The sequence below is a fragment of the Myotis daubentonii genome, chromosome 4, assembly GCF_963259705.1.
Source record: "Myotis daubentonii chromosome 4, mMyoDau2.1, whole genome shotgun sequence".
NCBI classification, from domain to species: domain Eukaryota; kingdom Metazoa; phylum Chordata; class Mammalia; order Chiroptera; family Vespertilionidae; genus Myotis; species Myotis daubentonii.
Window position 1 is genome coordinate 32,851,820 of NC_081843.1, and position 26,612 is coordinate 32,878,431.

Genomic DNA, 26,612 nt, shown 5'->3' on the forward strand with positions numbered 1-26,612 from the left:
TGTGTCTATCCTAGGATGCAGAAAGCTGCCAGATGGCGATGATGCCACACCTGGAACACCTGTTTAGTTCACCAGGTGGCCTGTGAGGCACAGGAGAGGGGAGACCGGGCCCTGGAGTCTGCCCCTGTCATGAACTGTCCATGTTGCAGTGCCAACACCCCCTTCCTTCCCCCGGCAGTAGCAACAGTCTAGAGCACCAGGCCCTGACCCAGCCATTCACAGGGCCCCAAACTGGGAGTGGCTTATGCCAGTCTCATTGGGCCCCCCCAAATTGGACTAGGTCCTCTGCTGGGGAATCTTTCAAAGGGCGGGGGAGACAAATAAAAAAAATGATTTATTCTTCCTGGCACACAGGGCAGGTGCTTTGGGGGCCCACATTCTAAATAAGGGGAACTTGCCATTGACTCTGAACATTCCTGTCCACAAGCTGACTGCTCCCCATTCAACAGTGGGAAACCGGAAACAACCTCAATCAGTGACCACGGGCGGGCCGCACAGCGATACCACGCTGCTGCACAGCTGTCCACGGTGAGGACACGAGGGACAGAGTGTACAAAACAGTAGCCCGTGCATCAGCCTGTGTGCAGTTTCTTGCTGTCAAACCAGGAGGGAGAACCTTTCCAGCAGAAGGGGCACCGTGCTGGTCCATGCCCCCCACCCCCTCGTGCCACCACCCCCTAGGTCGCCAAATTGGGACCCCGATGGTATCCTCGAATACTGCTGTGAGCACAGCCAGGCACCAGGGGACCTCCTAGTGGCCAGGACACACTGGCAGCTCACCCTGAGCCTCTGGCCAGCTAAGCTCCCCACTGTCTCCACACACGGCTGTCAAGTCTGGTCGCGCCCAGCCCGTGCCTGACAAATACTCTTCCTTCTTCATCACCAAGGGATGGAAAACACATCACAGCTGATTTAGGAGACGAGAAAGATAAAGCACTGAACCTAACACAGCTTCTGTTTTGATGTTTCTTTTTTTTAACTAGTGATTATGTTTTCAACATAGTTGTCAACAGAGCACACTCGACTTTTTGTCTTTTGCATTCTCCTTCGTTGCCTATTTTTAGTGGCTGTGTCAGGAGGAGACCATTAACGGCGCCCTGGTTCTTTCCAATTTTCATTGTCATCAGTAACACGGCTACGAACACTGTGCAGGAAATACTGTCCATATTGCAGATATTTTCCTAGGACTGTATTTCTGGGATGACCACAGGGAGCTCATTTTCATGGCTCTTCAAGCTGACAAACTTCTATTATTATTATTATTATTACTGGAGGCCCAGTGCACGAAATTCATGCGGGGGGGGGGGGGGGTCCCTCAGCCTGGCCTGCAACGACGCCAGCGCCCCTTGCCCTGGCCTCTGGCCAGAGGCCCCTCCCCTCCCTCGATGCGGCTGGGACGTGGACGCTGGGCTCGTGTCACTGGGGGCAAGGTGAGCCCAGTGTCCCGCGCCCAGGCCTCTAGCCAGAAGCCCCTACCCTCCCTCCACGCAGCCACCATCTTTGTTGCCGAGTGATGGTTAATTTGCATATTACTTTTTCATTAGATAGGATTTTCAAATTTCTTTAAAAAGCAATTTGTACATTTGCATTTGCACCGAGTGAGTACCCATTTCCCAATACACTCAACAAAAGTTATATCCGATTAAAAGGTGCAAAAGACATGGCCCTGTGCAAGCCCTCATTCCTCTGCGCCCATCTACTCGCTGTCTGTTTACTGGCGCAACCAGATCACCCATGCATGTCGTGGTGGACACTGGCATGTACCACCAAGATCCTCAGCCTGTTGCCCCAACAGCAGAGACTGTGGTGAGCTGGCAGCCCAGGGAGGTTGCCCCTTCAAGGACCACCCTTCAGGGCCAGCCTACATCCCATAACCAATTGAGGAATAAAGACCAGGACACCCCAGTTCAACTCAGAGCTCTGGGGGGCTGTTCTGGCTCCAGAGCCCCCCGTGTGGTTGGTGGAGACTGTTACTGGGGTTGCATCATGGCTCAACCTTTCCTTCTGCCCCCTGTGTTTCCATCCCTTTGTTTACATAGGTGTTGATCCCAAGGGCGGCCCCCAATAAACATCCCACACATTAAACTCCATCTCTGTCCCCTGGGGAACACAACCCATGACGCATGTCCTTGGGCTGTGAGTTCTTGTGCATTTCAGCCCAGTGCTCTGGCCTGTCAAAGCCACAGAGAACATCAGTCTTGGGTGGACTCCCCATTCCTTCCCGAGGCATCTGCATATTGCATGGTCCTGCTGCCCGAGGTCCCTTTATCCGCCGGACTAATGTTCCTGGAAGGACCGAGCCCTTCAGTCCAGCACAGGAAACCTCCCCCAGGTGAAGGCTAGGTACCCCTGCAGCCCTGCTTCCCCGACTCACCCCTCATGCATGGCCCACACGGTCCCTTCTGATGACTCCCAGTCATTTCTGTGGAAATCTTTTCCAGAACTGTGCCTGGGACTGATGCCCGGTCTGCCTAACTGCAATTTGGGCAAAACCTCATCGTGAAGTGCATTTTCTTTTAACAGCTCTGCTTCCAACCACCATCACTTCTCAAGTGCTATGGACGGTGGATCTCGGGGATTAGCTGCCTGGGATCTAACTGTTGGCAGCTAGAGATGTGCACTCATCCACAGCAGCTCCGCAGACCCACGCAACTCCTTAACGAATGGGACTCTCAGGTCCTCCCCTCTCTCCCCCATTTCCAGACCATCCTCCCTAACTGGGATGGAGCAAACGGGGGGCGGAGATGTTGTGCCTTTATTCCATCACCGATTCACACGGCACCACCCACCGGCGCCTGCAGGAAGCCTTTTTATTTATTTTCCCAGTCACTCGTTTTGTCCCCAGCCCATTTCTTACCAGTCATCATCTCCATCCCATAACCAGAATCTTCCGAGGGTAGATGCCCGGGCATCGAATCTGTCATTTCCTCAGAGGTTGGCGACGGGTCTGGAGGTAAAACTCCAAATAATAAGAGAATCTCCTGCCTGTCCCACCCCGTCACGGTCCCTCAGGGACCCGAGTCCAGCATGTCACCAGAGCAGGACCCTGTAGGAAGCCGTGCCCTGGGACTCTGGGAGGGCAGCCTTAATGGTCGGAGGCCAGGCAGAGCCAGGGGCCTGCAACTATGGGCTCAGTGGTTACCCCATGCTGACCCTCCAGAGGCCAGGTTCACCCTCCTCACAGACGTGGAAACTGAGGCTTGGAGGTTCCAAGTGTGGAGTCAAACTCAGATCCTCTTACGCCAATGACTTTTCTTCTCCTCCCTCCTGCCTCCCCAATCCCAGGGGAGCCAGGCCAGAGCGGTAAAGGTGGGGCGAGGGAGCCTTTAGGAAGCCTGGGGCTGGGGCCTGACTCCTGGCACACAGGGCAGATGCGGCTGCAGAAGGCATATGCGATACCCCACCACCCTCAGGACCGAACTAGAGAACCAACAGGGGTCACCCCAGTCTAGCGGGGAGGGCATAGGGTGGTTCCCGTAGGAGCCCTGTTGTGGGGGTTGCTCGATTCCTGCAGGGTCAGGTTGGGGCCGCAGGGGCAGCCCTTAGATGCTTGTCCCTTACCTGGGATGGTGACCTGAATGATATCCAGATCCTCTGGCTCCATTTTGATGGGCCTCAGCACCCCCAGCTCCCCGGAGGTTCCTGGGAGGAGACAAGAGATCCAGTCAAATGCGGACGTGAGCGTGGCTGGGCAAGGCGAGCCATTCCAAAACATCCTATCGTCTGGGACTTGCTGGTAGCACCCAGGAAAAGTATCGGCCCCTAAGCTCCTGCGCAGACCAGGAACAGAGGGCACGCAGGACGGCAGGCCAGGCCTGGTGGCTCTAATTTACAGACCTGGCAGCTGAGCCCACAGAGAGAAAGCCACTCGCCACAGACATACTAGGAGATAGTGGTGATGCCAGAATCCAGGTCTCCCAACTCCCTCCGTGCTACCAAATCCCACCTGCCACTCCCTGCCCCCACCCCGTGAGCTCCCAGCTGCGCTGCAACTCCCAGATGCTCTGAGGCCTGGAGGGTGAGGGGCAGGGGAGGGCAGAGGATATTAACTAGGACTCCAGGCTCATGGTAGGGTGCTGCACCCTGCGGGGTCCTGCCCCTCCTCACCTGGCCCACAGTCTTCAGAGATCCCGCTCCTGTCTGACCTGTGGGAAGGAAGCCGAGAAACGACATGGCACCAGCCCAGCTCTGTCCTCCAGGCTGCCAATCAGAATGCACCCCAGACCACGCTCACTCCAGCCCCACAGGATGGCCCTCTGAACAGCACGGTTCCCAGTGTCGGGACAAGAGCCTGCTTGCTCTCCTGGGGTGAACTGTCTGGGTGTCCACCTTCCCCCCCAGCTGGGAGCTCCTGAGGCCTCGCTCTGGCCACGCTGGGGGCTCAATTTAGCACAGTGGGGGGTTGACCAGTGCTTTCTGGGAGGACTGAGAGCTACAGCCTAGAGGGGGGTTGGGAAGCAAAGCTGGGCAGGGTCCCTGGATGGATGATTCAGTTAATTCACGGAGCCTGGAGGGGAAGCTGGGCTGGACATGGGGACTTGGGATAAATGGCCCACCCCGGTGTGGGTGGCACTGGTAGATGGTGACTGGGCCAACATCTGAGTGCAGGGCCTTGTGGACACACAGGGCAGATGCCTGGTTGCCAAGGAAGGCTTCTGAGACCAGGTGACATGCAGCTAGTTCCCAAGGGAGGACGAGTTCTCCAGGTGGAGGAAAATCGGCGGTCTGTCCTTCTTTGTCCCTTTATCTCCCTGCCCCAGTGGGGTGAGGACACACTGTGTGTCAGGGTGTCTACGCGGGATGACCCTGTGCCTGTGAAAGGGATCAGGGGGTTGGGAGACACTGGGCACAGCATCCCGGGCCAGCCCTAGGCCTTGTTCCTCCCTGCAGGTGCCGCCACCTCATCCAGAGTGGGGGTGCTCATGGGCTCGGAGCTGGGGTGTGGCCTTACCGAGCAGTCCCTGCCAGGTCAAGAACGGTGGCACGGGAGACTTCTGCAGAGGTGTCCTCTGGCGGGCTGGCTGGCTCCAGTTTCGTGGGGTCTTTGGTAAACTTGTTCCCTGGGTGGAGAGTTGGGGAGGGGCGGGGAGGTCAGGGTGAAGGCTCTCCAGCCTCCTCCTGCCTGGGCAGGGGACTCTGCGTGAAGCTCTTGGGAGCACCCTTGGGTGTGGTCTGGTCTCGGACCCTCCATCTTGCAGGCTCCATGTCTGGCTGGGCCAGGGTGGGTCCTAGGGAAAGAGGCCTCCCCTGGGAGAAGGAATAAGGGCCACAGTGCCAGGGGGGCCAGGGATCTGCGAGGACTGGGAAGGAGGAAGGAGGAAGGAGCTGCCAGCAATGACGGTCCCGACCACCCACAGGTTGCTGGGGCTGAGGAGCCCTCGGGAAAGGGGCTGAGTCTCCCCGAAGGCCATGCCACGGGACCATTCTCTCATGTAGTTACCCCAGGGACCCAGAGGAAGGTGCTCTTATCACACCCACTTCACAGATGTGGAAACTGAGGACCATAAAACCCTGCCGACAGTCACAAAGCTAGTGGGAGGTAGGGCCGGGACTGGGACCCAGGTACACTGCACCCCAACATCCGAGCTCCCTTTGTTGAACCAGGCAGAGGGGGCCTCCCCCTCAGAGGCCTGCTTTCTACCGGCTATGGCCCGGGCTCTGGGGCCACATGCCAGGCCCCACTGCTCACTAGCTGGGCTTCAGGGAAAAGAAAAAGAGAACACTTCATAGGGCTGTTGAAAATGCAATTTAATTAAAATGAAGTATTCGAACAGCTTAGAAGAGTACCTGGCACGTGTTAGTATTCAGAAAACATTAGCTTTATTGTTTGCTATTCAGAGCATCCCAGGTCTCGGGGGGTGTCTGCTCCCGGGAGCTGGGGGCCCGTGCCTGCCCAGGTTGCAGAAGCCACACCCAGGATCCTCTGCGTCCCAGGCCTAGTGTAATGGCAGCTCAAGCACTCTTGGGGGCATCAGCTTGGTGCTTCAGAAAGATAAGATGGTACCCACACATACCTGTGAAAATTCGCTCATCAAACATCCTGGAGAGAGAGGAGAGACGGGCATGAGAGTGGTGTAGCCGCAGGGCTCCCGCAGGCTCGGGGTCCCTTCAGTGACGGTCACTTGAGTCCTACATGCACGGCTATAGCTGCAGACCTGGGCCCAGGGCTGTGGCCGCATGAGGACAGGAGAGGGTGTGGTCTGGAACAGCCAGATACCCGAAACCATTTCTCCTCAGCCAGGGAAGGCATGGGCAGGCCCCCGGGGGGTTCTGGATGGTCCAACATGCTCAGCACGATGCCTCAGGGGCCTCCTCCAGCCCTGAGCTCTCCCTGGCCACAGCTGGTGGATGACTCACGCCTTTCCCACCAGGGCCCGCAGGCCTTTGCCCAATCATGCCTGTGTCTCAGGGACAGTCATGGAGAGACCCTGCTCCCAAGAAGCTATCTGTTGACTGCATAAGCCAGGCCTGTCATCAGGTCACAGACATGCAAGATGACACCTGGGACCCCTCATGTGTCTCATAAGCCCAGGGGGCCCAAGCAGAAAGGGAGTCGGGAAAGACTTCAGGGGAGGGATGGCAAACTCAGGTGAGATGGCTGAGAGGTTCTCTAGATAAAGGCACGGGGTGCGCAGGGGGTGGGGGGTGGGGTGGGCGGTGAAGGGCGGGGGTGCAGGGGAGCTCCACCTGGCTGATGCTCAGGCACATGGTCTCCACCCTGTGGGCAATGGGGAGCCCCGAGGGGCACAGCACCATCAGATCACTCCATCCTCACCCAGAGAATGGACTGGAAGGGGGATGGCTGGGAGGCTGGGCCAGTCAGAGACCCCTGAGTCATGCTGGCGAGAGACCTAGAAATTTGGCCAGGAAAATGAGATGGAGGAAAGGTGGGCAAGGTGGTCTGTCCTTAGACCCAACCAGGGTGGCACCCAGTGGGTTGGGGAGTCCTGGGCAGTGGGTCTGGGGCCTGCAGTCAAGCCTGTGTGCCAGGGAATGGCTGGACAAGGGGACCAGGCCTCAGTCGTTGAACCCAGGCTACAGTGGCGGCATGGGACCGATGAAGGGGAGGTCTGAGTCCAAAACCAAGGGGCAATGCCCAAGGCTGGCCTAGTGGAAAAGTCAAACACATGCAAAAGAGTCAGCGACAGGATGCGGGGCCGTCACTGGGGCGGTGAGGCCACAGCACGACCTGACCTCAGGCATGGCTTCCCGTTCTCATTCCGAGCGGCCCGGCTCCCCTGCTGCTCCCGGAGGCCCAGGCACGGGGTCCCACGTGGCCCAGAAGCAGCCAGGGAGGAATTCTGGAGGAAAGTGGCTTCCTCAGCCTCTCCCAGGGACCGGAGGCTGCCAGTGTCCCTGTGGCTTTATTATTTATGGTTTTAGTTATTTATGGGGAGCACAGGATGGGGGCTCACACAGTTCCCCGGTGGAGTTGGGGGGCAGATGACAGGGAGAAGGTCTGATGGTGGCTCCAAGACTGTGACGGGCGTTCTCACAGGCTGCCTAGCGTGAGGGCCGTTGGATGGGCGTTGACCACGTAACTGTAATCTTCCACCGCACAGGCCACTCACTTTCCCTCTTAAGTGCTGCCTCAGGTGGAACTGACATGTCGGCCCCTCCGGTGTGAATTCAGATGCCCTCACCAGGGGCTCATGTGCTGGAGGGACAGGGGATTTGGAGGCCAGGGCTCGGCACAAGTGTGAACCTGGGGGCCAGGGAGCCCCCTGCCACCAACAAGCACAGGCCTTGAGAAGGGGCCTCTCCCTTTGTAGGAGAGCACCCTGCCCTCTCCCCACCCTGGGCAGACACCTAGGCTGGGGCAGAGACTCCACCTTCTGGCTGCTTCCTAAGCCCCCTTTTTTCTGACCCATGTCGCTAGAATGATCCCAGATGCTCCATTGATGAGGCTGAGATGTGTAGTAGTGGGAAATGTACACGGGGCTCAGAACGGAGCAGCAACTGTTCTAGTCATTTAGTGCATGGACAATCACTATAGCCCCATTTTACAGATGAGGCAAGTGAGGCACAGGGCAGTCAAGTAACTTGCCCAAGCATGTGACCTTTTGGTTCATAGGTCGATGCTCAATAGCTGGGAAATGGTGGGGCCAGAATTGGAACCTAGGCCATCAGGGCTGATGTGCTTAGCTACTACTTTATATATCAGGGAAGTGAGGTCAAGAAAAAGAACCGGTGTTTATGGAGCATGTCAGGTGTGTTATGTCCACTTCCTCAGTTTATGTTGAAGGAAACCATTGTTCCTGTTTTTAGAGAGGAGGAAACTGAGGCTCAGAAGAGAAGTTGCTATTCAACGTTATCAAGATGTGAGTGGTCACCCAGTCAGTGTGGCTCAGTGGTTGAGCATCGGCCTATGAACCAAAAAGTCATGGTTCGATTCCCAGTCAGGGCACATGCTGGAATTATGGGCTCGATCCCCAGTTGGGGGTGTGCAGGAGGCAGCCGATAGATGATTCTCTCTCATCATTGATGTTTCTATCTCTTCCTCTCTGAAAGCAATAAAAATACATTAAAAAAGAAAAAAGATGTGAGTGGCTTCAAGCCCAGTCATCTGATGCCAAAGCTGCCTCCTCCAGGAAGCCCCATGGGTTTGCTGCTCAAATGCCATTGAGTCTACACTGGGAACGTTTCGAAGTGACCACCCCTCATGATGGGCAGTGGCCTCTGGGAGCAGGTGGGGACTATGCCTGCTCTTTCATAAAATCTTCAGGGGAACCAGTGAAGGGCTGAGCGTGTAGGAGGGACATGCTAGTGAAGCATTAAATGAGCTATAGTTTGGATTGAGGGAGATGAAACACACGGTCAAGCACATAAGGGGACACTGGGATGTCCTTGTTGTTTTCTTCTCCCCTACCCCCCTACTAAGAGTCAACGGAAGAAAATGGCTTAGGAACAGCAAGAGGGATTTAAGCTAGACAGCAGTAACACTGCCTGATGACTGACCACAATGCACCTCCAGAATCATTCATCAAGTGGGCTCCACAGGAGGGTTGTAAAAGCGCATGAAATGGCTCCAATGCAGATGCAAGCAAGGAGTGTGCTAATGAAGGAAGGGGGCGTGGTCTTCCAGACGCTGAGAAAAACAAAAGCAAGCCTTGAAAGGCAGAGACAGGTGGGAAGCTGGTCCAGGTGGAGGAAGAGCTTCAGCAAAGGCCCACAGGCAGGGGAGGTGGCAGGAGTTCCTGGGGATGTGGGAAGGCAGGGCAGCAAGAAGGCTGGCTCGGTAGCTGCCAACAGGCCAGAGTGTGCCCTGCACCCTGAGGGCCAGAGGCGGTGAAGGCTTCTGGGTGGGAGACCCACACTATCAGCCCTGACTTCCAGAATCATCTCCTGGGAGGCCCACCCACAGTCCTGGCCAGCTGCCTCAGCCTTCTGTCCTCGCCCAGGCCTCTCACATCAGCCCTCTTCTCTTCTTATCTCCACCCCCCTCTTCCCTGAGATCCCTTCCTGGCCCAGGCTGACAATGTTCAGATTTTTATCTCTAACCCAGGCCTCTCTCCAGAGCTCCTGACATCTCAACTTGGCCTCTGAGAATGTCATCTCCTGATCTTCCCTGAGTTCACATATCCAACGTGAACTCACTCGGAAACATGGGGGTCTCCCTGCTCCCCTCCCGGCTCCCACATTCCATCCACCAGCAAACCCCATCACAGCTGAGCATCTGTCCCAAATCCCGCCACTTCTCTCCCTCCTCCAGCCACGCTGGCCTGGCTCACTGCTCAGCCTCCTCAGTCTCCCCACCTCTGCTCAAGTCTCCCCGCAGCCAGAGGGCCTGTGAGACCCCGCCTCCGGCCTCTACCCGCCCTGCTGAAGTCCTACCCACCACCCTACAGCAATTCTCAACCTTTGCTCACGCCCAGCCTCCTTGCAGCCCCGGGCAATCTAGGCTGCTCGCTGAGGCCATCCCTTCCGCCAAAACACTGCCCAGCTCTACATGGGCCCACCCTTCTCAAACTCCCAGCTCTGGCTTAACAGATGGGGCCTTCTCTCAGAGGCCCCTGACCACCCTAAGTCGGCGCCCTCAACCCATTTCTCTTTCTCCCATTACCCAGGTTACTTCCTAAGCTCTAAGAAGTCAGAAGGTATGAGCCCAACTTGGCCAAGCATGCATGCGTGCGTGCATTTGCTCACGCATTCCATAGATCTGTATTAGGCATCTACTACCTACCAGGGACTGTCGTGGTCACTGGGGACTCAGTAATGAGCCAAACACAGCCCTGTCCACGGTCCCTGCTTACTTTATAGTCTAGTGGCAACAAATAAGCGAGCAGGCACATGAGGAAATGAATGCACCAGCTCACACCGCCAAGAGGAAACATCCGGAACAGATGCCTGGGGAGGGACCATGCAGTGCTGCCTGGAGGCAGGGGGCTGGCGAGCTCGGCCTCTGGCCACCCCTCCATCTCTAACCATTTAGGAGGGATCATCCGGGAAGTCTGGGCATTGCCTGGAACTGCTGGTACAAGCTTGGTGGTGAGTCCAGTACCTGTGGGGGCAATTCTCCTGCCAGCTAGGAGGGCCAACCTCTCCCTAGGCAAGAGGAGACCACACCGCTGTTAGGTTAAAGGGTCAGAATTCTCTCCCAGGTCTGCCTGATTCTTTCTTTAAGTCAGAGAACCACTTCATTCCATCCCCGCCCCATCGGCGCCTCCCCAGGGCCCTGCCTCATGCCTGCTGTTGCCCTCGCCCAGCCTTCACACCCTAATACCTTGAACCAACCCAGGCCTAGCGTGGAACAAAGGTCATGCCCCCTGCAACCCACCCAGCACCTCTTAATGATGAAGTGGATGCTGTGCCGCTCCTCCAGGATCCGCTTCAGCTTGGGAACCCCGTAGGTGCAGGGACGCTTGAAGGGGATCTTGTCCGGGATGCCCACGATCTCCACAGCCTCCGGGTCGCAGGCAATCTTCCTGTAGGGGACGGGGACCATGTGGTCCAGTCCCAAGGCTTCCGCTGGAAAGGCAATGGCAAGGCTGAGTGCAACATGAAGGCCACAGGACCCCAGCGCCCCAGGGCTGTGGCCATCATCACCTCCCACCGCCCGGCACCTCTGGCCACCCAGTGGCCATGCTGAAATGTCAAATCACGTCCTCTCTCTTGGAAATGCCCACAGGCTCCCATCTCACTCAGGGATGGTCAAAGTCCTACCTGGGCGGGCCTCTGAGGCTCGATGGGACCAGGACCCCATCGCCTGGGACCTTATCTCCCCCACCCCTTTCACCCCGCTGCTTGCTCATTCCAGTCTCCGGGCCTTTTTGTTGCTTTCCTAACAGGCCAGGCACACACCCACCCCAGGGCCTTTGCTCCTGCTCTCCTGTTTATTCAGATACTTTCCTCCCACGTAACCAGATGCTCCCCTCTCTCCTTTTCTCCAAGTGTCTGTCAAATGCCCTCTCATCAGCCTAAAACCGCCCCTCCACCCCTCCCAAGCCCACCCCGCTTTGTTTTTCACCCCAAGTTGATCAGGACCTGCCATTGCGGACATGCTCGTCTAGTCACTGGTGTGCTGTCTGGGACCTAAGCTCCACGGGAGCAGGGTGTCCTCGCTGCCCCACGTCTGGGATCCAGATGGGGCTGGCAAGCCACAGTGCTCCTTGCATTTGCACTGAGTGAGTGAACGGCTGCAGGAAGCCCCCAGGCTCCAGGTGGCTCTGGCCGGATGCCGCTGGCCACACCGGTGAGCCTTTTCCTCCAGCGAGGGCCTGGCACTCCTCTCACCCTTCAGTGACATCAATGAGATTCGGGCCGGAAGCTGACAGCATTGCCGACAGAACCCGGGCTCATGAGTGGTCACTTGTTCTCTTCCTCTGGACTATTAGGTTTGGTCTTGGCATTTCAGACATTCACTCACACCCCAGCTCTCTATGTGCTTATTCATTCACTCACCAAACACTACTTGAGCACCCACGGTGTGCTTGATGGCACTTAAAAAAATTGATTTTTAGAGAGAAAGGAAGAGGAACATCAATAGCTTGCCTCCCATCTGGTCCTGGATCGGGGATCAAACCCAAAACCTAAGTATGTGCCCTGACTGGGAATTGAACCCGAAACCTTTTGGAGTACGGATGGCACTCCGACCAACGGAGCCACCTGGCCAGAGCTGGATGGTGCTTTCATGCGCCCCCTGTTCTCCCCAAGGCCTGGGAGGTCTCAGGAGATGAGCTGGGCTGGGTGTCCACTCTTTTTTTTAAAAAAAATATTTTTATTGATTTCAGAGAGGAAGGGAGAGGGAGAGAAAGATAGAAAAATCAATGATGAGAGAGAATCATCGATTGGCTGCCTCCTGCAAACCCCCTACTGGGTCATGTGCCCTTGCCCAGAATCGAACCTGGGACCCTTCAGTCCACAGGCCGATGCTCTATCCATTGAGCCAAACCAGCCAGGGCCGGTGTCCACTCTGGCCTTGCTACTCTGTTCTCTCCCAAGGGTCCCACATCTCTCACTGCTCCCTAGGCCCTTCCCTATCCTGGCCTTGTCTGTGTCCCCACCAGGTTTTGTCTTTGTCCTGACAACAATCAGCCCTGAGCTGGACCTCCCTCCAGCCGTGCCCTGACCAGGGCAGGGCAGCACTGTCTGGGGCCCTTCCTGGGACACTGCCGACACTGTTTTCCTGTTGATGCAGCCTAGGTCTGCGTTGGCGGCTTTGGCAGCCAGATCCCACTGTGAAGTCACACTTAACTCACTGTCAAATTAAACCCTCGAAATCTCAACAGCTGTCAAACCATTTCTTCCCCCGACTCCCCACCTCCAACATCGCCAGCCACGCCCCAGCCCCAGCACTTGAGCAATAGGTTCCTCGAGTCTACGTAAATCCATCTCCACCGGGGTTCATCAGATGTGCTGGGCCTGCCTTTCAGCAGCAAGGGGCTCCGGTGGACGGAGGCACGACCCTGCCCGGCCCCCAGCTGCAGCAGGGCTGGGAAGGGAGAACCAAGCCGCCAGGCACCATCCGACATCCTTCGTCTAGTCTCTACGTTTCCCAGGTGACAATGTCCTTGAGGCTCCCTAAAGGCTGCCCCCCCTTCCTTCGTTATTTTCCCCTCTGCGCCCCAGCCACATCACCTCCCCCAGAATTGGTAGCTGGAAGGACAGAACCAGAGGCAGAATCTATTCATCCGGGGTCTGCAGGACGCCTCAGGTCGCCCAATGTTCTCCCCAATATTCGCGGGGAGCCTCCTCCTCCCCTGGGCAGCCGACGGGAAGGCTGAGAAAGGGCAAGACCTGGGCCACTCTAAGTCCAACCTTCCTGCTTGGATCTGGCTGTGGTGGGCCCAGGTGCTGATGTCTAGAGAAGGTTCCACATTCCGGAAACATCAAGAGCCCACAACAGGCCTGAAAACTGGTGGCTGCGTGCCAGTGGGGCTGGGGCAGAGCCCTCCCCAGCTCCCTCCCCCTGCCTCCCATCCAGTTCACACCTGCCTGGGGCCTGGAGGACTCAGGTGCAGACAGACAGCCCTCCGGGCGGGCGGAGTGGGTGGGCCAGTGTGGCCACATCAAAGGCACCCAGCCTCTCCCAGACTTCTCACTAAGGCCCCAAGGGCCTTGCTCAACCCCACCCAACCTGGAACTGTCAAGCCCATGTGCCCAGGCCTCCTCAGCTCCAGCCTGCATCAAAGGGCACCTCCTCAGTGAAGCCATTCATGACACCCTGAGCCTGCTGAGAACTCACCTTCCTCTGAGCTGCCTCTGAGGGCTCCCGTCCCTGTGTGCCACCCTACACTGGAGTGTGTGGCTGTGCAGCACTGCCTGCTACCAAAGACACAGCTTCAGCAACTGCTGCAACAACAGAGACCAGAGCTGGCCTGGGAGCCTGGCACAAGGAGGGGCGCTCGCGATGCACGACTGGTAAGTGTGCGGATCAATAAATGTGCGTGAAGAGAAGGGAGAAAGCAAGACCGATACGTGATGTAATATGTATGTCTGTGGTCTTCAACTCTGGTTCTTGGCGCAAGGACTCACAAAACCCTTGTAATCTCCTGAGTGACCGGTGTGTGTGTGTGTGTGTGTGTGTGTGAAGGGCAGCCTTTGTTATTCATAAGAAGCCCCTGTCAACCATACCTGACAGGGCTTCGCTTCGGAGGCCCACCTAGCCCAGGCTAAGTCTCACAGAACAAGTGGGACTTTGCCTCCAAAAGATGCACAGGGCATGCCAGGCAGAGGGCACCGCACAGGCAAAGGCAAGGAGGCAGGCAGGGGCACGGTGCTGTGGGGAATTTGCACGCAGCCATTTTTCACTGCCTGCCCCCCGATCTGCCTGCCTCCCACAGGTGAGTCAAGGTCTGGGCCTCTGCCATCAGCCCCACCCCCCGGAGAATCTAGAAGAGAAATATTGACACAACCACCCCCTCCTCAGACAGGAGATGACATTCGCGCTGATGGCATGCGGGTGCCAGCATATGGCTCTGGCTGTCATGTTAGGGAACACAAGTGACTGCCACGTACTGAGATGCTCACACGCCACCAGGGACACACCGCGGGCCGCCGCCCACTCACCATATCTGCTGTTGAACAGGATCTGCACGCACTCCCGGAGCGTGTTGATGTCCTCGGTTTCCTTGATGAAGGCGTCCCACTTCTCTATCAAAACACAGGAGGTACGAGTGAGGCCCAGTCAGAGACGTGACCCGTGGCCCGGCTGCCTCGTGAAGAGACGCCCCTGCTGCCCCCACTCCCGGCTGGGGCTGTGCCCAGAGACAGCCACTCTCTCTCCACCGCCCTGGGCCCTGGGCTTTTCCCCCACAGCCCTTCCACCCGTTCCCACCTCGGACCTGACGCCCCAGCCTCCTCCAGGAAGCGGCCCCGCACAGATCCAGGATGCTCTGACAGTCTCCCCACCCGCCCCCGCCTCTGGCCTCTGTCTACCCCACGGGCAGAGGATATGGCGCAGGCTCAGCAGGTCCCTCCTGGGCTCCTCCTGCCCAGACAGGTAGGCAGTTGGGAGAACGCTCCCTTGGAGAACAGAGAGGCTGAGTCCTGACCTCAAAGACCCAGCCCTCATGCCTCATCCATCTGGGGTCTCACCTAGCCTTGGAGTTGTTGGCTTGCCCTAAACCCTTCACCCTACTGGCCTTACATGAAACCAAAGCCTCTGCCTCAATTTAACTTGAATAACAAGAGTGATCGTTTGTCATTATAATTATAAAGCAACATCTTTACTTTATTAAGTGCTTATCTGTGCTAAGCACTATATATATATGTGTGTGTGTATATATATATATATATATATATATATATATATATATATATGTAATATCCCATTTAATCCCTCATGACAACCTTTAAACATAGATATTACTTCTCCTTTTCAGATGGGAAAACAGGCTCAGAGATGCTCAGTATTTTGCCTGAGAGCACCCAACCAGTACCCAGCGAGATTCTATCCCAGCTTGGACCCCTTGCCCACCATGGCCGCTCCAGCTGGATACCCACATCCTCTCCTTGCCAGGGATGAACCTTGTTTGGGGCAGTGGGGTTCCCAATCTCATCAAAGGGGACTAGGCTTTCTAAAAAGAGCCTCTCACTGAAGGTGCGGCGGAGCCTCCACGAGGCAAAACTGCTGGGAAGTCTTCATCCCGCTTTGGTATAAACGAATCCCCAATTCTCGGCTCTCTGTGAGCTACTTTCCAATCTGCCCACATTTTTCCATACTCCTCGTTCCAAGAGGTGGCGCTGAGTTCCTCTCTCTCCCTTTGAGTGCGGATTAGATCAAGCTCGGGCTTCCAATGGGTAGAATGTGGCAGAAGTGACAGTGATTTCTGAGGCCCGGTCATAAAAGGCATGTGGCTTCCTCCTCACTGTCTCTGGGGTCACTAACGCCGGGAAACCAGCTGCCATATTGTGAGGATGCTCAAGCCGCCCTGCAGAGGCCCAAAGAGTGAGAACAGGCCTCCTGCCAAGAGCCACACCACTGAGCTTGGAAGCGATGACTCCAGCCCCAGTCAGGCTTTCGGATGATCATGGCCACAGCTGACATGGCAATGACTCATGAGAGATCCTGAGCCAGGACACCCAGATGAGCTGCTCCTACATTTCCATCCTACAGAAACTTTAAGATACAAATGCTTGCGGGTTTAAGCTAACTTCGGGGGCAATTTGTTACGCAGCAACATGTAACGATTACACTCTGGTTTTACTCACAAGTCCCTTGTGCAGAGCTGTCCTTTCTCTCACAAAGAGACGGCAGATGCATTTCCATTTTATCAAGCACCACCCTCAGCCCCCGCTCCCCACTCTGGTCAGGGTGCCGCCATGGGCGCTGTCCTACCTGACTTGTCGTGGACAATGGAGAAGAGAATGCGCTTAGAGGCATGGACGTTCTGAATGAGAGGCCCACCAGGCCCGGTGGGCTTCTGTCCTGGACAAGGAAAAGGAAAGGTACAGGTTCGAGGTGGGCCCCAAGAGGGGTCCCCAGATCTGGCTGTGGAGCACAGGCATTGGCTCTGGGGTAACAATGTCACCCAACACAAACACCCCAGAACTGAGTCCTGTATTCACGAACTCTAGGCAAGTTCTCTAACCAGAGGCCTGAGACATTCTGCTACCCAAAAGGCAGATCAGGGAGGGCAGGACGTCTGAGGTCACCTTTTACAGGTGGGGACAAAACAGCCATGTGAATCCCAGCCCCCTGCTCAGCCAACACATTTGCATGTGTGTGGGCGTCCTTTTGTTTCCTTATAACTAGAGGCCCGATGCACAACAATTCATGCAAGAGCAGGCCTTCCTTCCCCCGGCTGCCGGTACCGGCTTCCCTCCCCGGCTGCCGGCAGGCACCCAGGACCTGGGCTGGCTTCCCTCCAGCCCCGGCTTTGTCAGGAAGGATGTCCAGTCTAATTAGCATATTACCCTTTTATTATTATAGAAGATAGACAGTAAACATAACTTATGAGCATCTACTATGTGCCAGCAGTTCTCAAACTTGAGCTTACATTGGAACCACTTAGTGGATTTGTCAATTTGTAGACAGCTGGGCCTCGCCCCCAAAGCGTCAGACTCAGCCAGGCTTCGGTGAGGCCTGAGCATGTGCATTTCTAACAAGCTCTGTCATTTAATCATGATCACAACAGCTCGAGTACAGATGAGAAAACTGAGGCTCACAGAGATAAATATTTGCCACAGGACACTTAGCCACTAAGTAGAGAAGCCAGGACATGAACAAAGTCTTTCTCATATCCAGCTGTTGCTTCTCTGATGCTTCCAGTATCCCTAATCCAGTGGGTGCTTATTAAATGCATGTGACCAAGCATGTTTTCCATAGATTCCTCTGGGAGTCCTCTCGGCTGTCTCTTGGTCCCAGGCCATGGACACTGTCCACAGAAGGCTGAGTGAAGGCCTGGTGTCTGACTGGGTCTAACCCAGAATGCCATTTGTCCTGCCCCAGCCCTGTGCCCTGACATTCCTCCTTCAGTTTTGGGAGGGCCTGAACACCCTGACATGCCCTAGAAGGTGCCCTATGTGAGCAACCTCTGTCCCACCCCCAGACATGAGGGCCCCCAGCAGAAGCTTACCACAGCAGTCAGAGAAGTCTTGGGCAGTGGGAGTCTTGGACTCAGGCCCAGGCCGGCTGAGGCCCAGGTCGCTGGGGGCAAGTGGGTAGGTGGGCACCTCTTGCTTGAGCTCTCTCACAGCGTGGTTGGGGAGTGCAGTGCTGTACAGGAAGCTGGCCATGGAGGAGGAAGTGGCGCTGGGGGGCAGGTCCTGGGGTGGCCCCTTGGGGGCCTGGCCATGCAGGCCACAGTCCCGAGACCCCTTGGTTATCAGGGAGACACCGTTCAGCTCCACCAGGGCCTTTGAATCCCGACCGCCATCCTCGAGTGGCCTGGGTAAAGGAGACAAGGACACACAACAGCTTTGTGCACCTGTCCGCTGGCTACATCTCTTCTGCAGCCCCGCAGCCCTCCCTCCGCAGAACACGACAGCCTGTGAGGTACGCAGGACAGGAGCCATCCCCCATTCTACGGGTGGGGGTGCAGGCCTGGGGTGGGGCGTGATGTCCCCAGGGCCACATGGCTGGGTGACCGGAGAAGCCAGGCCCGGCCCTCCGCCCTGTCCCAGTCTACCAATGGTGTCCTTTCAGTGCAGTTAATCACTCCACCTCCCATCGCACCCCTCTCTTCCTGGCCCGTGTGCTGACAGTGGTCTGCCTTGCCACCTCCACTCTGCCCGGCCGTCCCTGGAGTCTGCAGTGCTGCCGGTGCTACTTCCCCCAACCAAGTCTCTTCCAGCCTCTTTGCAACACAGGGATCCCCTGGGAGGCCTTCTGGGACTCAACACCTGGCTCAGGTAACACTCCATGATGGTACTTCCACCTCACCTCCACCATCAGACTGGCAGCTTTTACAACCAGGGTCCCCTTCCCCTGTGGGGGTCTGAAGTGACCACACGGGGCTGAGCCAGCATGGAAGCAGGTCACCCTCCTAGCCTTTCCTGGCCCAGCCCTTATGGCCCAGCCACCAGACCCTGGCCCCCTCCCAGGCAGGCGGCCTCACTCACCTCTTGAGCTTGAAGCGGATACGGTGGCTGTGCTCCAGGATGGCCATGAGGGCCTTGGGGTCATACTCAGCCGGCCTCCGGAAGGCCAGGCCCTCGGGCAGCCCCTGCACGGCAAGCAGCCCAGGCTCCCTGAGTAGCCTCTCATAGGGCAGCGGCACCACGCTGGCCCTTCCCAGGGCCTCGCCTGTGGGAGGAGGGATCGAGGAGAAGGTCTAGTGTGAGAGGGCAGCCAGGATGGATGGGGGCCAGGCATGCTCCAGAGCTGGGGCCATGCTGAGTGACTTTCCTTGGTGCTGGGTTCCCAGGACTCCATCAGTTCCTTAAATGCAGATTTCACACAGAATAACCCCAGAGGCTGGTGAGTGGGGGCTGTGGGTCAGGACCCATTGTCTGAGGGCCAGGGCTACCCATTGAGGCATCTGGGTGGAGGGAAAAGCAGGCGTGGGGCTGTGGGCACGAGGTAAGGAGGGGTGAGAGAGATGAGAGAAAAGAGGGCATGAGAGAGATTGCAAGGAAAAAGCCATAGGGAGGAAGGGAGAGGAGAATGAGAGGGAGAGAAAGTAAGGAAGACGGGAAATAGAGAGGAAACAGAAAGAGGGGATTCAGAAAGAGAGGAGAGACAGGCTGAGAAGATGGAAAGGATGAAGGGAGGGGTGAGGAGAGGGGCGCCTGGCTGGGAACCGAGGGGGTGGGAGGGCCTAGAGGCCTGGGCTCAGAAACATCTGTTGTTGCCTCTATGCGACAGCCCTCACCTCAGTGCCACCTCTGATTCTGCTTAGGGTGGGGGAGGGGGCCAGGGCAGAGTGGGCAGGGGCAGAGGGGACTCTGGGCACGAACCCTGCAGCTGGCCAAAGTGTCTGCAGTGGCGTAGCCCAGCACGAGTGACAAGTCCTCGTGTCCCAAGGTGGCCAGTGTGCTTACGTAGGACCCCCGGGCCCCATCTCCCTGCCTGGCCTCCTCCTCCTGACATTTAAACGACAGCAGGCGCTCCCTCACAGACCTTTGCTCCACAGAACCCAAGAGGAATGGGGAAAGGCACAAAGTGGGTCAGAGATAAACGAGGTAGGGCCTGCCCAAGGTCACCTGGGAGTGTGAAGGCTGCCACTGGCCCTGACTCTGCAGCCTGACCCTTTCCTCCCCAGCCCCGGAGGAAAGACTTGGCTGCCAGGTGGCCTTCCCTCAGTCATTCAACAAATGCCCTCTGAACCCTGCTGCTGCTGGGCCCTGACCTGCAGGCTGGGACCACAGGAACAGCAGGTACATCCCTGACCCAGCTGAGAGCAGCTGCCTGGTGAGGGGAGAGGGCACAGTGGGTATCCAGAGGGGGCCCCAACCAGTCTGTGGGGGCTTCCTGGAGCTGAGCCTTAGAGTAACATGGTCTCCACCATACAGAGGAGAAGGCAGCCCCCAAGGGCACAGTGGTGCAAAGGCGAGGGGGGGTGAAATGGAGCCAGGGTGTGCTGGAGAACAGGAAGTGGCTCAGGAGGTGGGTCAGCCCGGCCGGCCCAGCTGGAGAAGTGGGCGGGGAGGGGCTGTGGTGGGTGCTCCAGCCACACTGAAGGTACAGCCTAGCCCTTCCCCCTGACAGGGCACCCCCAAAGGAAGTGCAGGAAAGAGCATGGTCAGACGTGTGCTTTAGGAAGATGCCCTTGGTCACAGGTGAGGAGGCCTGGGGCCATTTCTGGGTGAGAGGGGGCGGTGACCACCAGGGCCTGGGCAGGGGCAGGGGGGGTGGTGGGTGAGGACACGGCTGGGTGGAAGATTCATGCCTAGAGATGCGGGAGGAAGGAGAGCTGCACTGAAGTGCTGCCTAGAGTCCACAGTGGGGCAGAAGGGAGCCTCCTCGTCTGAGTGGGGACCAGGGCTCCCACCCGCCTGGGGCCCCTGAATGGAATGAGGAAGGATCTTACTATAAAGAACATCAAACACCTCCTCTACCATCTTCCGCAGAAGGTACACATCTGAGCCATGCTCCAGGGTGGACCGAGCGATGTTCCGGCCGCCAGCCTCACCCCGAGGCACCCTCTTGTGGTGCTCCGCCTCCGGCTCCTTCCACGGGGGTCCTCCTATGGGACACAGAGCATACGGAGGGGTGGTGAGCACCCATCTCACCACCTGCCCAGGGAGCTGGACTGTCCCTGCCCTGTGCTGAGCTCCGCAGCGGGGCGCCCAACACAAAGTGCAAATGAATGAGTGAATGAATGAATGAAGAATTAATGGGTGAGCAAGCCCGCCCTGCGTAGGGCCAGGCTAGTCATGGGGCCTGGGTCTCGTCCCTGGCCACCCCTAACCTGCTGTGTGACCGTACGCAAGTCTCTTTCCTCTCTGGGCCTCAGTTGGTGAGCTCTCCCTGGAGACCAGCTGGCCTGGCTCAGAACTGGGGTCCAACGAATGTCTATTCCATCTGTCTCTGTGCTCTGACACTAACGCTCCATTTTAAACAATCGAGGCCCCGTTTTCTGCTCTGCCAAGTGGGGAGATGATGACCCCACCAGGGGGCTGAGAGGATTGGAAGAGGCAGGTTCGTGCAAGGCTGGGCTAGGGCGGAGGCTCCGGCGTGTCAGTGGGTCCCTGGGTGGGGAAGCTGCAGGAAACATGCAGGAAAGGAGACGAGAGGAGAGTCCAGAGGCCCCCTCCCAGCTTGCAGCCTGCTCTCCTCTGAGGAGCTGTGACGCTTGAAATAAACCAGCCTGAGTTCCCGGTGCTATAAATAGTGGCTCTGCCCGGCTCCACGAAGCCAGGTGCACCTTCATCAGGCCCCAGTCTGGCTTCCAGCCTGGCCAACTGGGGACCACAGACCCTGCTACTGCCCACCCGACCCGGCCCCAGCCCCCCGCCCTCCCTTGGAGAGGGTGCAGGCTCTGAGGGCTGAGTGGGATGGGGAGGCTGGGGAAGCGGCTGGGCCCCAGGAGTGATAGGTCCAATGCTAAGGGACGGCTTTCCCTGAAATGGCTGATCCCAGGTCCAGACCTGGGGTGTAAGGAAAACGCTATACTGGTCAGACAACCGTAGGCATTCACTGAGTGTAAACTAAGTGCCAGGCATTGCTCTAAGTGCTTGCCATGTATTAATTCATCTAATCCTCAGATGGACCTGTGAGGAGGGGAGCACTGTTCTCCCCTTTCACAGATGAGGAGGTTGAGGCCCAGCAAGCAGGTGGCAGGGCCAGAATGTGGCCCCTGGCATCTGACTCCAGGGCCAGCCCTTAATTCAAGAGCTCTGAGTCCCAAACTGTGGGCGCGAATGCTCGATTGAGTGCTAGCCTTCAGTGCTGGGACCAGGCCCTAACCCCATAGGACCCAAGAATCCATCAGAAAGGTGAAGGTGACCTCCCCCAGCTTACTGCCAAGCTGAGGCACCAGGCGCAGATGGAAATTTAGGGCAGAGGGGGCTGGCATGGTGTGGGGAGCAACCATAGCAAAGGTTCAAGGGATGGAGGGGCCTAAATGCGGCCTGGGGGCAGGAGGCTGGGCAGACACCTGCCAGGGAGAGGAGAGGATGAGGACCTTCCAGGTGGGGCAGAGGCAGAGATGGGAAGGGACACAGGGCTGGTGAACTAGCAGGCAGTGCAGCGCAGCCGGGGTAAGCACAAGAAACGCTGGGAGGTGAGATGCAGAGGCAGGGCCTGGGTTAGGAGGGGCCTAAGGCTCAAGTAGCATGGAAGGGTTGGGGGCCTCAGAACGACTCCTCTGGCTCAGGGGCTTCCGGCTCACAGCCCTGAATATCGGTCTCTGTTGAGAGCGACCCGAACCCCATGGCAAGGCTCTTGGGGTGCCCGTGCTGCATCTCCCGATTCTGAAGGAGTGTTGTGGGGAGCCGATACAGGGTTAAGCCTCGGACTGACCTGTTAGCAAAATCACAAACAAGTCTTCTTCTGAGTCTTAAACAAACCAATCCGAGAGGTGGCCGCTGATTTACACGCGCTGTCATTTAAAAAATAAAAATGGGGGAATTTGCCAGAAGCCAGTCCACCCTTGCTGCTTGACACAGTCACTGCAGGGAAGAAACATCTGCACAGCTTATGTTTCAAGGGACCTGGCGTATATGGCATATGTTTGCTCCCCCTCTTAGCGCTATGTGTTTTAAACAGGACCACCTCTCCAAGAAAGGTTGTTTCCCCAGGTTAGGGATTAACAGGACTAAGGAATAGAATAAATCAGTAAATCCCCCTAGTGTTACAGAAATACCATGTACTACTTATGAAGAAGTTGGACTAAGACTGTTGGCAATAAATTCGGAACTTGTTGGGCCCACATCCCCAGGGGTCTGCCCACCAGGGAAAGCACCAAAGCCTATACCCCTGGAGACCCACCAACACAGGGCAGTCCCAGGGAAGGCAAGCAGCGAGGCTGGGAGGACATAACCTTTACTGGGTAGGATAATTTCCTTCAGTCACTTCCTTGTAGCTTATCAGTAGAGCAGCGACCTTGGAATAGCCCTTGTAATGGAACACAGAGATTAACCTAGACAGGATTAAACTCAACAGAACTAGATTAACAAACACCCTAACTTTTGGAATAGAATGGATAGGATTAAAATCAACTGGTATAAATACAGATGTAATAGGACAATAAACGCAGAACCTGGCTAGAGAACCTTGCTATGATGATCAACTGAACGCTGCCTCCGTGTCCTTCATTCTTCGCCGACTCTGTCCACACCTACGGGAACCCCTGGACCTGCAGGGGCTGGACCCCAACAGAGTGTAGCAGAAAGAGCATGGGTTTCAGGCCTGGCCTCAGATCCTGCCTCACTCACTCGTCGGCTATGTCCCTGGGGAAGTGGCTTATGCTCACGGAGTCTCAGTTTCTCGCTTGTGAACCAGGGGTAACTGTAACTGTGCCCTAAGCCTGCTGGGAAAAGTAAACAGTAGCAGTACGTGCAGGGCCAGAGCACAATTTATCAGAGCAGTACTAACTGTCACTCCATCCCCGAGCCACCAGGAGGTGGCTCCAAGATTATGTTACTATGACAATGACAGTGCCTACCTCATAAGGTTGACGTCAAGATAAATGTGTTGGCATTGTGAAGGGTGTTGCATACAGCAGGCCCTCAGCAAGTATTAAACAAGTGTGCTCAGCCTCTGTGTCAGGGACGCACAAGAACTGGAGAACACTGGGCCTCAGTGTCCCCTTCTGTCAATGAGCCGATGGGGCTGGCTGGCCCTGGGGTTCAGTCACCCACGCTCTACCAACCGAGGGGCTGCTGTATGATTCCAACTAAAACGGGGGCTGCCCCTGATAATGCCAAGTCGGGAATCCTGCACAACCCCCTCCTGTCCAGGGCGTCCCCCCAACAAAGACAGCCAGTGTTTTTCTGGGGACCCAATACCCTGGCCCTGCAGAGTCCCGGGGTACTCACGGCAGAACCTGAGGAAGTCTGATTGCAGCTCCTTCCGCGCGGTCAGAAACATTCTCCCCTTCTCGGTGCCCACCACGAAGGCGCTCTCATCATGCACAGCGACACAGGCCACCTCTGCGTTCAGCTTGGAGAGCGCCGAGCACTACAGGGGGAGCAGGGTACGTGAGCCGGGGGAAGGTCCCCCAGCCCCGCACACCTTCATGCAGCTTTGGGGGTGGGATGTGAGTTCCCACCAGCAGCTCCAGGGAGCAGTCACTCCTCCAACATTCTCAGTCTTAGAATCTGCAGGGGAATCAATGAATGACCTGGCCGTCCGCCCCCATCCCCCCTATCCCACCCACCCCCTTCCGAGCTTGGCCACGGTCAGGGGGAGAAGATACGTTTACGGAGGCTGGAGGAGGACCAAAGGCACAAGGCCGCTGCCCTTCCTTCTTCCCAGGTCCTCCCTGCTCTGGGGTGGGCTTCCTCTGTTAGGCCCGGCCCCGGCCCCAGGGACAATCCTGTCCTGGACTCTCCACGGCCTGGGTGAGGAAAAGGTAGGACGGGCCCCAGGAGAACCAAGGCTCAGACAGACCTAGGCTTCAATCCCACTTCAGCCACTTCCTGTTGTGGGACTGGGGCAGTCACACCCCTTACGGGCCCGTTTCCAAATCTGTAGAATGGAGACAAGCGGCCCAGCTCGAAGGGTTTCAGTGGGTTTGGTTGTGGGGATTCAAGGAGGCCTTGTTGGCGGGAAAGAATTTCTAAACCGGGCATCCATGTGGACATCCGGGCAAAGAGGTATTTTGCAGCCTTAGCGTTGAGGTTGGTGGGCTCACTGCAAGGGGCGCCCTAACACAGGGGACCCTCAACCAAGACCACTAACGTCTCAGGCCTCTGACCTATCTCACCAGGAAAACCCTGCCTGTAACTTTCAGCATGCAGTTGGTGCCTGATAAACGCTGGTTTTTCTGAGTTAGGTAGTGCTTTTCTGACAGTCAGGAAATCTGGCTTCTCATCTCAGTTCTGCTGCTGTGTGACCTAGACATGTTCCTCACCCTCTCTGGGCCATAACCATGCCTCTTGTCCAGCTCCATCCTGGAGTTGCTCTGGTGAGAAGCTGGGACATTGCAGGGCCAGCAGGCCTGTCCCCACTGATGCCCTATTGAGGGGGTTTTGTTTTCTGCTAAGATTAAAGCAAAACCTGCCACTCCCTTTCCCCACAGCAACACTGCAGGATATTAACAAACAAGACAAACAGATCTGGTTGTCTCTAACAAAGGAGTGGCTGCCAGAGTTGGAGGAGATCCCTGTGGTGTGGTCACTTCTTAGCTGAAGGAGCTGAGGCCCCGGCAGGGAATCGACTCACCCAAAGGCACCAAGAATGGGCGCCGTGAGGAAATGCCTGGGGGAGGGTCTGAAACAGGGGTGGGGCGGGTGGTGGTGATAGATAGCACTTGCCCACACCCCTGCGGACCCTGAGGACCCTGGCTCCGAGCCCTGAGGATGCCAGAGTTCAGTCACTTCCAAGCAAGTGCCTTGTCACCCAAGAAGGTCCCTCGGAAACCCGTTAAGGGCCTAGGGCGGGGGGGGGGGGGGGGGGGGACTTTTTGACTCGAGGGCCACAATGGGTTCTTAAACTGGACCGGAGGGCCGGAACAAAAGCACGGATGGAGTGTTTCTGTGAACTAATATAAATTCAAAGTAAACATCATTACATAAAAGGGTACGGTCTTATTTTTTTTTGTTTGTTTTATTCATTTCAAACTGGCCGGATCCGGCCTGTGGGCCGTAGTTTGCCCACGGCTGGCCTAGGGGCTGGGGGAGCTTGTCTTCGACATGTCACCAGGCTAGCTAGAGCCATCGGCTCCTCCAAGCCCCACGGAGCCTCGGAAAACCCTCTGGACCAGTGCTGTCCCATAGGATTTTCTGCCGTGACAGAGATATTCTGTTTCTGCCCTGTCCAATACCGTGGCCACTCGCCTCATGTGGCCACTGAGCACTTGAAATGAGGCTAGTGTGACTGAGCAACTGAAGTGTTTACTGTATTTAATTTTAGCTAGTTACAATTTAAATGGCAATGGCCTCCTGTGGCAAGTGGCTGTGGTGATGGCCATCAGTGCCTGTGTCAGCTGCGCTTCCACCACCGCCAGGCTAATGCTGCTGCAGGGCACGGGCGGCTCCCTCCTCATGAAGGCAGCTCTGCACAGGGCAGGGGTTGCACCCCGCCGCCTTCCCCGGGGTGCTGCTGCCTCTGGCCCAACACCATTTACGCGGCTCTAGGACCACCTACAGCAGAACAGCCCCTTTGTCGTAGGGAACTGAAGACTTTGCACCTGAATCCACTTCAAAAACTGGTCATACTGTGTGGCTTCAGGTAAGGGGGTGCTCTCTCTGAATTTCAACTTCACCATCCTAAAATGCAGATTAAAAAACACACCTGCCTACCCTCCATCATAGAACTTTCCCCGGAAAAGGATAGAGGGAAATTATATTATTATTTTCTCATTTGAGGTAAACTGCTACAGGCTTACATATGTAGGCAACGGTGCCAGCAGAGTAGTAATTTATGAAGTCCCGTTTCTCTCTCCCAGCCCCAAGATGCAGCGGCAGCTCTCTAACGAATCACTGCCCACACATTATCTTCCAGGTGCTGGGAGGGAGGCTTGTGACCATGCCAGGGACGGGCCTTGAACAAGAGTTAATGAAACGAGGAGCAGGGGATGAGGACTGGGGCCAGCCTCTATTCCCAGGACTGGATGTTTATG

The 26,612-nt window shown here is 56.7% G+C and overlaps 1 protein-coding gene across 4 annotated transcripts in view; it reads right to left on the bottom strand.

Annotated features, from left to right (window-relative positions):
- The window catches only part of GTF2IRD1 (GTF2I repeat domain containing 1), a 110,583-nt gene that overhangs the window by 51,278 nt on the left and 32,693 nt on the right, over window positions 1-26,612 (bottom strand). For 3 of the 4 annotated variants that reach the window (XM_059693432.1, XM_059693433.1, XM_059693436.1), the window contains exons 3-14: window positions 23,866-24,007; window positions 20,415-20,570; window positions 18,505-18,688; window positions 17,520-17,830; window positions 16,280-16,369; window positions 14,509-14,592; window positions 10,785-10,968; window positions 6,015-6,040; window positions 4,952-5,060; window positions 4,108-4,145; window positions 3,562-3,642; window positions 2,858-2,947 (exon numbers count right to left, since the gene is read on the bottom strand). In XM_059693432.1, coding sequence (XP_059549415.1) covers window positions 2,858-2,947; window positions 3,562-3,642; window positions 4,108-4,145; window positions 4,952-5,060; window positions 6,015-6,040; window positions 10,785-10,968; window positions 14,509-14,592; window positions 16,280-16,369; window positions 17,520-17,830; window positions 18,505-18,688; window positions 20,415-20,570; window positions 23,866-24,007 — 1,495 coding nt within the window. The remainder of the gene's footprint in view (window positions 1-2,857; window positions 2,948-3,561; window positions 3,643-4,107; window positions 4,146-4,951; window positions 5,061-6,014; window positions 6,041-10,784; window positions 10,969-14,508; window positions 14,593-16,279; window positions 16,370-17,519; window positions 17,831-18,504; window positions 18,689-20,414; window positions 20,571-23,865; window positions 24,008-26,612) is intronic. The other variant, XM_059693434.1, reaches the window with a different exon arrangement.